This window comes from Bison bison, unplaced genomic scaffold, assembly GCF_000754665.1.
Source record: "Bison bison bison isolate TAMUID 2011002044 unplaced genomic scaffold, Bison_UMD1.0 scf7180017864371, whole genome shotgun sequence".
NCBI classification, from domain to species: Eukaryota; Metazoa; Chordata; class Mammalia; order Artiodactyla; family Bovidae; genus Bison; species Bison bison.
In genome coordinates this window covers 12,428,378-12,439,461 of record NW_011494943.1, presented here as the reverse complement: position 1 = coordinate 12,439,461, position 11,084 = coordinate 12,428,378, and the positions used below count along the sequence as shown (strand labels likewise).

Sequence of the window (11,084 nt, the reverse complement as noted above, 5' to 3'; positions counted from 1 at the left end):
AACAGTGGAAACAGTGTCATATTTTATTTTTTGGGGCTCCAAAATCACTGCAGATGGTGATTGCAGCCATGAAATTAAAAGACGCTTACTCCTTGGAAGGAAAGTTATGACCAACCTAGATAGCATATTCAAAAGCAGAGCCATTACTTTGCCAACAAAGGTCCGTCTAGTCAAGGCTATGGTTTTTCCAGTGGTCATGTATGGATGTGAGAGCTGGACTGTGAAGAAAGCTGAGTGCCAAAGAATTGATGCTTTTGAACTGTGGTGTTGGAGAAGACTCTTGAGAGTCCCTTGGACTGCAAGGAGATCCAACCAGTCCATTCTGAAGGAGATCAGCCCTGGGATTTCTTTGGAAGGAATGATGCTAAAGCTGAAACTCCAGTACTTTGGCCACCTCATGTGAAGAGTTGACTCATTGGAAAAGACTCTGATGCTGGGAGGGATTGGGGGCAGGAGGAAAAAGGGACGACAGACAAAGAGATGGCTGGATGGCATCACTGACTAGATGGACGTGAGTCTGAGTGAACTCTGGGAGTTGGTGATGGACAGGGAGGCCTGGCGTGCTGTGATTCATGGGGTCGCAAAGAGTCAGACACGACTGAGCGACTGAACTGAACTGAACTGAATGAGACAAATGAGGCTTCCCAAGTGGCACAGTGATGACGAATCCAGCTGCCAATGCAGGAGATGCAAGAGACACAGTTTCGATCCCTGGGTCAGAAAGATCTCCTGGAGAGTAGGAAATGGCCTCCCACTCCAGTATGCTTGCCTGGAAAATCCCATGGACAGAGGAGCCTGGTGGGCTACAGTCCATGGGGTGGCAAAGAGTCAGACATAACTGTGCAACTGAGCACAGTACATACACAGTGCAGCACAATGAGACAAATAGTCCAATGTTTTTAATGACAAAAGAATTGAACAATCACTTCACAAAATAAGATACACAAACATCCCAATAAACATATGAATATAGGCTCAATATCTTTAGTCATCAGGGAAATAAAAACTGAAACCACAATGCCTTTTTTAAATATTGATTTTATTTTTGGCTGTGATGGGCCTCGGTTACTGCACAGGCTTTTCTCCAGTTGAGGAGAGCTGGGGCTGCTCTCTAGTCGTCGTGCAAAGGCTCTCCTTATTGAGGTTCTGGGGCTCTAGAGCACAGGTTCAGTAGTTGTGGTACACAGGCTTAGCTTCACCGTGACATGTGGGGTCTTCCAGGATCAGGGATCAAACCTATGTCTCCTGCATTGGCAGGGGGATTCTTTACCCGTGAGCCACCAGGGAAGGCAGCACAAGGCCTTTTATTTCTTTTTCTTGTCTTATTGCACTGGTTAGAGCTCCTAATACTATTTTGGATAAGAGTGGTAAGTGTTGGCATGCTTCCCTTTTCCTGATCTTAAGGGAAAAGCTCAGTCTGTCACCACTGAACATGATGTTAGTTGTAAGTTTTTTGTAGATACTTGTTATCAAATTGAAATTTTCCTTCTATTCCTAGTTTATCAAGGTTTTTTTTTTTTTTAATCACGACTAGCTCTTGGATTTTGTTCTCTGCATTTATTGAGACGACCATGTGATTTTTGCTTATTTAACTTATATGCAGAGTACATCATGCAAAATGCCAGGCTGGATGCATCAGAAGCTGACTACTGCTTCAAGATTTTGTGTTTGTCTTTTAGCTTTTCAACTGTCATGTGTCTAGGTGTGAATGTCTTTCTATATATCCTATTAAGATTCTTGGATTGGTAAATTAATGTTATTCTCATCAAATCTGGAAAGTTTGAGGCCATTACTTTTTCAAAAAACTTTTTCCTGTTCCTTTTCTTCTTTCCTTTCTCCTGGATGTGCATGTATTATATGTGTATTCTTGATGGTATCTCATGGGTCTCTGAGGTGCTGTTCATTTTTCTTTATGCTTTTTTTCTTTCTGTTCTTCAGATTGGATAATGTTTACTGACCTATCTTCAAATTCACTGATTCTTCCTTTTGCTAGTTCATATCTGCTGTTGAGGCCCTCTGATGAAATTTTCATTTTAGTTATTGTGTTTCCAACTCATAATTTCCATTGGCTTTTTAAGAATCATCTAAAGATATTGATAATCTTAACTTGTTGAATCATCATCACATTTGAAAAAAAAATCTTTAAACATGGTTTCTTTTGGTCCTTTGGACATATTTACAATAGCTGCTTTAGTTCTTTGCCTGCTAACTCCATCATCTGAGCCCCCTCAGGGACAGTTTCTAGGTAACCTTTTTTTTTTCCCCTGTGTATGTCCTAAATTTTTTATGTCTTTGACTGTCTTATAAAATTTTGTTAAATACTAGGCATTTATAATATGTTGTAGTAAGTCACTCTGGACTCTGACCGCCCCCCCCACCCCACCCACCTTTACTGTATGTGTTTATTGATGCTGGTATTTGTTCGCTCAGTTCCCGACCTGGATGAAGTCTACACAGTCTGTTTCCCCTACAGTGTGTCGCCACTGGTATCTCTACTGGGTTTTTTTTGGTTTATTGGCCACACTGAGGCATGTGGGATCTTAATTCCCTTACCAGGAATGGAACCTGTGCCCCTTGCATTGGAAGCACAGAGTCTCAACCACTGGACTGCCAGGTAAGTCCTCTACTAGATTTCTTAAAAATCTTTTTTTTTAGGGAATTCCTTGGTGGTTCAGTATTAGGACTCTGCACTCTCATGGCAGAGGGCTGAGGTACAATCCCTGGTTGGGGAACTTAGCTCCCACAAGCCATGTGGCAAGGCCAAAAATAAAACCTTTTTTTATATGCAAGCCTGGTTTCCTAAGACTTATCCCTGGGCCATTATAGTTTAACGGCCAGCCAGTTATTGGTTAGCCATTATGCTTAAGTCTACTGAACCGGTAAGGCCTCCACCCTTTGCAGCTAACAGTTTATGGTTTGGGTCCGCCTTTTTCCTTGCACAAAGCCTCTTCTTCAGTCAGCCAGGAGTATTCAGCTGTGGCTGACTCGCGTCTTTCCTTGCTGTATGCACAGCCTAGCAAATCACTATCTTATCAAGGCCCACCATGGCTAGCTCATCTACTGAATTTCTTTGTTAAATTTATGGCTGGACTATTGCTTTCTCCAACCAGTATCAGGCAGCCAAGATATAGGTTTCTACCCAGTTGTTTGGGGCTTCCCTGGTAGCTCAGACAGTAAAGAATCGGCCTGCAATGTGGGAGAGCCAGGTTCAATCCAATCCTTGGGTCAGTAAAATCTCCTGGAGAAGAGAAAGATTGCCCACTCCAGTATTCTTGCTTGGAGAATCCCATGGACACAGGAGCCTGGCAGGCTACAGCGCATGGGGTAGAAAAGAGTCAGACTTGGCTGAGCAGCTAACGCTTTCACCCCGTTGTCTGCTACTGGGATTACAGTTGTTCTCTGGGGCTTTCCCTATTTCCCAGTCAAGTCAGCTCTCTCCAGAGTCTGTAGGAACTAGAAGCCCCCAAGGCCTACCAGGCTCTGGTGGAATTACCCGTGGGAGGGAGGAAATAAAAGTTGTACAATACTGAAATCACAGACTCCCACTGGTCTTCTCCTAGATGTGCAGTTCTTTCTTTTAAATAAGTGCTTTTCAAATATGGTATGAAATTTGATCAACTTCCAGAGTCCTGAAATGGTTGCTTTTAACAATTCTGTCCAGTTTTATCTTTGCTTTTTTGGGAAGAAATTTGGTGAGCTACTCAATCTACTGTACCACAAATCCCACCCACATATGTAAGTTTAAAATTTCAAAAAAAAAAAAATTTTTTTTTCCGGTAGCCACATTTCAAGAAAGTTAAAAAGATAAAATGAATTGCAATAATATATTTAACCTGAAAAAAGAAAAAAAGCAAAAGTCTTTCAGTCCTGTCTGACTTTTTACGACCCCATGGACTGTAGCCCACCAGGCTCCTCTGTCCATGGAATTCTCCAGGCGAGAATACTGGATTGGACAGCTTTCCCTTCTCCAGGGAATCCACCCAGGGATCAAACCGGTGTCTCCTGCATTGCAGACAGATTCTTTACCATCTGAGCCACTAGGGAATTTGCCATATTAGGCACTCATATGTAACCTAATGTAATATAAAAAATATAATTTCAACATATCATTAATATTTTTTAAATTATGAACTAACTTTTACTTTTTTCCCCCTAAGTCTTTGAAACCTGGTGTGTCTTTTTCCTGTTATAGCACGTCTTAATTCAGACCACATTCCAGCACTCAGGATGTGACAGCTGGCTGCCATACTGGACACACGAGGATGGATATTTGATCTTAGGACATAGAGATTTTTCAGGTGTGTTAATGATATTGCTCTAAAAATTCCTGTCTTTGGGGGATACTGAGGCAATGGTACCCCACTCCAGTACTCTTGCCTGGAAAATCCCATGGATGGAGGAGCCTGGTAGGCTGCAGTCCATGGGGTCGCTAAGAGTCGGACACGACTGAGCGACTTCACTTTCACTTTTCACTTTCATGCATTGGAGAAGGAAATGGCAACCCACTCCAGTGTTCTTGCCTGGAGAATCCCAGGGATGGGGGAGCCTGGTGGGCTGCTGTCTATGGGGTCGCACAGAGTCGGACACGACTGAAGCGACTTAGCAGCAGCAGCAGAGACACTTAAGGATGAAATGGTAAAATGAAACTTGGTTCTGCTAGAGGAAAAACTTTCCCTCTTCCCTTTTGGGACTGTGTTTAGGGGTCCTGCAAATTAAATTGACAAAAGACAGGTGAACAGGAAGAAAGTATATTCACACTCTCTGGCGGATACAGAGGACCGACACCAAGTAATCAGAGGTAGAGGTTTCAGTACCAAAGGTAATAGGAGAAAGGAAGAGAGAAGGGGAAAACGAGGACCAATCGGTTTCTTTTAGACAGGGAAGCGAGTATTTAGGAGAACGAGCAGGAGGTAAGGTTGTTATATTCGTTAAGACGGTGACTCTCGCACGTCTCAAGTTTACAATGAAGAATCCTGTGGGTCTGGGGGGCCAAGCGCGGCGCTTTGGGGGCCGCGGGACAGGAATTTCACGCGGTGTTTGCTTTCCGAAATAAAAGAGAGATTTTTGGTCCTTCGAAGATTTTTATAAGATTCCGCGTGGGGGCCGAGGACTTTAGCCCCGAGCCTCTGCTGGGGAGGGCGGGAGCTCGGGTATGTTGGCACCCGGGCGATAACCAGCCCCCGCAAGCGAGGGGAGAGTCCCGGCGGCCCCTGTCCGGCCCTACCGCTGCGAAACTGCCCCGCCGCGCCGGGAGAAGTCGACTTCTAGCCTACGACCCCCACTCCGCACACCGCCCCTCCGCCGCGCGACGGGCCCTTCAGCAGCCGGGCGCGGTTTCCCGGGAATGCGTTTCTTGCAGCACCGCGGGCCGCCCGGAACGGCCTGGAGGAGCACCTCCCGGCGGCCCCAGCGCGGAGCCCTGGGCCCGGCGGCGGCCGGGTGGCGGCCCCAGCGTGGCGGTGTCAAGTCGCGGCGCGAGCCCAGGAGCCTCACTCCGCGGTACCCTAGCCGCATCCCCGGAGCTCCCGGTGGGGCCCCTGGCTCTCCCCCCCAGTTCCGAAGGGCCCAGCTGCGTAGAGAGGAGCCGCGAACCGACTCGGGCGCCCAGGTGTCTCGGCTCCGCCCAGGTAGGTAGATTCCCTTCAGGTTTGACCCACGGTTCTCTGGGGCCCCGGGGCTCTTCCTTCGGCTGGAGGTGGAGGACCCCGCGCTCGGCGCCTCGTGTCCAGGCCTCTGTGGGCATCATATTGATTTTTACCTGTGGCTTCACAGTTCCCGAAAATAAACCCACAGCTGGGCGCTTAGGCAGTTGTTAAGCCGATGACCCTGCTTAATAATTCCCAAAGTAGTACAGGAGGTGGGTGTTCTCTGACAGTGAGCCCCTCGTCACGATCTGTTCCTTTGGGGTTTCAGTTGTAGTCCTCAGGCTACCTACCACCTGTTAAGTCACTGTAGGGAACGGTGGCTCTGATAAGGTTGGCCAGGCATGGGTAAGATAAGCCAGAGGGAACGTCCTGGTAGTGCGTTTATACATCTGACACCCAGCGGAGGGCAGAGTGTCCAGGTGACTGCCCTGGGCCCCTTGGTGGGCCCGGAGGGCAGTGTCGCCACAGGGTGGTCCTGCCTTGGTGGGGTCTCCAGGTCTTGTGGGGTGTAGCTGCCTTTTGTGATGGCCTCCCCTGGGCAAAGCGCTGACAGGACCTCATTCACTGTTCCATTTACTCTTCATGCCAGTCTTGCCAGGCAGACATCCTATTCCCGCTAAGAAGTGAGAGGTTAAAGCTCAGAAAGTTTGAGTAACCTGTCCACAGTCTCCACTGGAAGGCGACGGCCATGAGGCGTCGGTTCCTGGCCTGCATCAGCCGAGACCCTTAGCACCCGCGTTTGTGGCCGCCAGGCAGCGCTAGAGCAGCCCTGAGGGGGGTCACCTCCTGCACCTGTGCTCCACTGGCTGCGGCTGAGCCCGTGGCCTTGCCCTTCAGTGTGGAGGCAATGCCAAAGCTGGAAGGCTTCGAGTTCTGGAGCCGCACCCTGGGGGGGGCCCGCCACGTGGTGGCCCCCATGGTGGACCAAAGCGAGCTGGCCTGGAGGCTGCTGAGCCGCCGACACGGGGCCCATCTGTGCTACACACCCATGCTGCATGCCCAGGTTTTTGTCCGCGATGCCAACTACCGCAAGGAGAACCTGTACTGCGATGTGTGCCCCGAGGACCGGCCTCTCATTGTTCAGGTTAGCGGCCCAGCCTCCAACGCTGGCCGAGAACCTTTTCCTGGGCCTTTCCAGAAAAGGTTTCCCGGCTTTCCGAGATCAGAGGGGCAAGGGCAGGCTGGTTCTTGCAGAGGTTGACCTCTCCCCAGGAGCTGCCTCAGACTTGTGGCAAATGGATGGCTTGGGTGCCGTGGAAGATTTGCAGCCCCTCCCTCCCCCAACCTTGACATCACCCCAAGTGCCCCCTCTTTATCAGACAGACAGAACAGCTCTGCTCTTGGCAAAGTCAGTGATACCAGCTTTCTGCTACATCAGGGAGGACTGTGTGAATCTGTAGCTTGCCCTGCTGGTGGTATGGGGGTGCATCCTAGCTCGGTCATGTTGCTTTTTTTTTTGGCCACACTGTGTGGCATGTGGGGTCTTAGTTTCCCAACCAGAGATGTGAACTCATGTCCCATGCAGTGGAAGCGTGGCATCTTAACCACCGGACCACCAGGGAAGTCTCTAGCTTGGTCATATTGTAAACATCTAAGATAGGGTACCATCCTGCAGTCATCCGCTGGGGCCACACCCTCACTGGGTCACGTATGAAGCCTTGGGCAGCCTCGGTACCAGGGCCTGGCTGGGGCTTGTGGCAACTTTCATGTCTCTTCCAGTTCTGTGCCAATGACCCAGAGGTGTTTGTCCAGGCAGCTCTCTTGGCTCAGGACTACTGTGATGCCATTGACCTGAATTTGGGCTGCCCACAGATGATCGCCAAACGAGGTAAGAGTTCCTGTTCTGGGGTTCTGTGTTGAGTACTGGCTTTTGGCTAGGGCAAGGCTTGGAGTGCAGAGATGCCAGGTGTGTGGGTGAGCTGGCTGAGGGCCTGGCCCTTCCTCTGGCAGCTTTCTGATGTTGGGCCTTTCTTTGCTTCTCCCTCTGCAAGGCGGCCCTTGGTCACTGGGGGTAGGGGACGACATTCACCTGGCTGTCAGGGGCTTGTCACTTCCTCCATGCTCAGGAAGTTGTGGGGCTCCCTCTGGATAAACGTGTTTTGCTGAAGAGTTCCTCCTCCACCCTTGTGCTGCCTCGGGCACCAGTGGCCACTACCCTGGCATCTCAACCTTCCTCACTGGCCTGAGGAGTTCCTGGTTGCTTAGAGACCACGTGGGGTGGGCACTCAGCTCAGCACTCTTGAGCTCAGGCCGCCGAACTAAACGAACGTGGCCAGGCAGGTCGAGGCCAGCGTGGACGCAGTGGGAGGGTGCAGAGGCTGTGCCTGTTCTCTGCAGGTCACTATGGCGCCTTCCTGCAGGAGGAGTGGGACCTGCTCCAGAAAATGAGTGAGTTGGCCCTGTGCTGCCCTCAGGGACTTGGGGCCACATGGTGGTTGGGTTGCAAGCCCAAGACAGCCTAGCAGGGCTCAGGAGAGAACAGTAGCTGGCAGGGTCCTCCTGGCCTTGCTGTGCCCTCCCCCTTCCTGCTGTAGAGGGCGGCTGTGAAGTCGCCTGTCCCGTACCTGCTGCCATCCTTCGAACCAAATAGACTGTACTGGAGGAAGGCATCCTTGCCTGGACCACCTCTTCCAGTGTGGTCCGAGGCACAACTCACAGCTCCCTGTTACCAGTGCGGGACATCTGCGGAGCCTGTGTTCTTTTGGGGGCTTAGCCATGGGTCCCCACAGCCTGCTTGAAGGTGGCAGCACAGTTTTGTCAGGAGCCGACTCTGCCCTTCCCCAGTTCTGCTAGCCCACGAAAAGCTTTCTGTTCCTGTCACCTGCAAGATCCGCGTCTTCCCAGAGATTGACAAGACCGTGAGATATGCCCAGATGCTGGAAAAGGCTGGCTGCCAGGTGAGGACTGTGGGCTTCCAGGGCTCCATACTGCTTCCGAACCTCCAGAAACACCTCTTGAGGGCTTGCCCCTGGGATGGGCAGGAATCAGTGACCTTTAAGTGAGGCCTGATGCAGGCAGCGAAGTCCCATGCTTGCGTCCAAGAGGCCGGTATTGCCTAGGGGTAGTGCTGGGCCTAAATCACCTCCCCACCCACCCCCACCAGTCCTGGGGTCAGGCTGGTGCTTGCTCCTCCCTCACACCTTTAACCTTGGCAGCAGGAGTGTTGCCACTGCAGAGAAGACTGGCCCTTGAAAGGATAGAGGGACAGCTCTGACATGGGAGTCCTAGGCAGCACTCCCAGGGTGTCAACTGGCCCAAGTGTGGCCCAGAGGAGTGAGGGAAGCTGATGCCCGAAAAGCCAAAGGCAGAGGGTACCCTGGAGTGTTGGGGGCTGCAGCTGAAAGTGGAGCTGAACCAGGTGCTCCTGTGTGCTAGTTGCTGACTGTCCACGGGCGCACCAAGGAGCAGAAGGGGCCCCTGTCAGGCACCGCGTCCTGGGAGCACATCAAGGCTGTGCGGTGAGTGGACGCAGGGTGAGCCCAGGGCGGGGAGACGGCCCAGCCCCCAGGCCAGGCCCTCAGCCCTCGGCACGAGATGAGGGCGCAGGGCCTGAGGGTGAGCAGCACAGTGGGAGGATGGAGTTTGGGGCCTGGAATTGCCCCCCAGGGTTGGGGGAAGCAGCATCCTTCTGAGCATCTGCTCGTCCTGTTCCGACAGGAAGGCGGTGACTATACCTGTGTTCGCCAACGGGAACATCCAGTGCCTGCGGGACGTGGAACGCTGCATCCAGGACACGGGGGTGCAGGGGGTCATGAGTGCAGGTGAGGCTGTGCCCTCGCCTGCAGCTGGTCCACCGTCGGGTGCTGGAGGGGTCCGTCCACATCGTGGCACCACTGGCCCAGCTGAAGAGCCTCAGGCTTCACGCGGTCACCACTGAAGGCCCCGTCTGCCTGACTGGCCAGCACTCTCAGGCCAGTGGCCAGCCTTGCCTTGGGGATGGCCAGGCACAGGGGCCCCTGAGCCTTGCGTCACCTTCCCCTGCAGAGGGAAACCTGCACAACCCTGCCCTGTTCGAGGGCCGCAGCCCTGCTGTGTGGGAGCTGGCCGAGGAGTACCTGGACATTGTGCGGCAGCACCCCTGCCCCCTCTCGTACGTCCGGGCCCATCTCTTTAAGCTGTGGCACCACACGTGAGTCAACCCCCATGGCAGATGCTGTCTGATCTGAGCCTTGTCTGGGGCCTTCGTCGTTTTTGAGATGAGCTCTCCAGAGACATTCACAAAACCCCTACCTGCCACCAAGTCAGATCTGGGAGGACCACAGTGACGTGCTGAGGTTGTGTGGGAGGAGGGGTTGTGCCCTTCTATGCCCAAGGCTCAGGGTCAGCAGTTGGGAGGTGGGGGCTGAGCCAGCTCTCTGATGGGGCGTCTGTATCAGGCTGCAGGTGCATCAGCAGCTTCGAGAGGAGCTCGCCAAAGTGAAGACCCTGGAGGGCATTGCTGCAGTGAGCCAGGAGCTAAAACTGCGGTGTCAGGTAGGTGCTGGGCCACCGTGTGGTGGGAGAGACTTGGTCTCGGGCCTTTTACTGAGGGCCCTCTGGGCTTTTCCAGGAGGATATATCCAGGCAGAAGGAGGGAGAGAAGCCTTCAGGAGGCTTGCCTTTCTTTCACTGGATCTGCCAGCCCTACTTCCGGCCAGGGTGAGCCTCCTGCACATGGGCTGACCTGGGTGGGAGGTGTTACACGGAGGGGATTCTTCTGCCTGCTGCCCAGCCTTGGCAGGTGTGCTGGAGGCTCAGCTCCGTCCCTTGGTGACTAGGGGCCTCCTTCCTTGTCAGCCTGTGCTGTTTTATTTAAATCACTTTTTCCATGTGATGCTTCTCTTAGGTCCTCTGACCCTGAGTGGATTTGTCCTGGGATCAGCTAGACCCTCTCTAGCTTCCTCTGGACTTTCTGAAGTGAGGCTGGGCTGTCATCTGTAGCCACAGCCCTACCCAGGGTTCAGACACTGGCGTCCCAGCCTCCGTGCCAGCTGCTGGGGCCTCAGCAGAGTTGCACATACGTCCTCATTTAGTGACTGTGGCCAGTGGGCTGCCTCTTATGGGTGTCCCTCAGCTCTGCCCATCATCCCCGCTTTCAGGCCCAAGGAGGGGAGCAAGGAGAATGGGGGTGCCCGCAGCAAGCGGGCCCTGGAGGAGGAGGAGGGCACCACGGATGTCTTATCCAAGAACAAGCAGAAGAAGCAGCTAAGGAACCCCCACAAGACCTTTGACCCCTTGCTGAAGCGTAAGTGGCTCCCACCACTGGAGTCTAGGGAAAAGGCCAGCCCCTAACGGGTTCCCCAGGGTCGGGTGGCTCTGCTGCTTCCTAAGCTGTGGGCAGTACAGCAGGAAGGGCCCTGCAGCCCCCAAGGAGACTGGCAGGTTCCCCGAGGCCACAGCCAGCCAGCCATCCTGCCTGCCAGTCCCTCAGCTGTTGCCCGTAGGGCAGCTAGAGAGGCA

General features: G+C 52.7%; 2 protein-coding genes across 5 annotated transcripts in view; both read left to right on the top strand.

Moving 5' to 3' along the window:
- Positions 1-6,407, top strand: part of FASN (fatty acid synthase) — a 34,887-nt gene extending 28,480 nt beyond the window's left edge. Inside the window, exons 44-45 of the mRNA XM_010856543.1 lie at positions 5,360-5,627; positions 6,325-6,407. Of these exons, the coding sequence (XP_010854845.1) occupies positions 5,360-5,627; positions 6,325-6,407 (351 nt within the window). The remainder of the gene's footprint in view (positions 1-5,359; positions 5,628-6,324) is intronic.
- DUS1L (dihydrouridine synthase 1-like (S. cerevisiae)) overlaps positions 4,637-11,084 on the top strand; it is a 7,680-nt gene continuing 1,232 nt past the window's right edge. The window contains exons 1-11 of one of the 4 annotated variants that reach the window (XM_010856351.1): positions 4,637-5,627; positions 6,235-6,729; positions 7,365-7,473; positions 7,983-8,033; positions 8,430-8,542; positions 9,021-9,103; positions 9,303-9,406; positions 9,630-9,774; positions 10,022-10,118; positions 10,195-10,283; positions 10,724-10,869. In XM_010856351.1, coding sequence (XP_010854653.1) covers positions 6,493-6,729; positions 7,365-7,473; positions 7,983-8,033; positions 8,430-8,542; positions 9,021-9,103; positions 9,303-9,406; positions 9,630-9,774; positions 10,022-10,118; positions 10,195-10,283; positions 10,724-10,869 — 1,174 coding nt within the window. In that variant the 5' untranslated portion in view covers positions 4,637-5,627; positions 6,235-6,492. The remainder of the gene's footprint in view (positions 5,628-6,234; positions 6,730-7,364; positions 7,474-7,982; positions 8,034-8,429; positions 8,543-9,020; positions 9,104-9,302; positions 9,407-9,629; positions 9,775-10,021; positions 10,119-10,194; positions 10,284-10,723; positions 10,870-11,084) is intronic. The other 3 variants (XM_010856350.1, XM_010856349.1, XM_010856347.1) reach the window with 3 other exon arrangements.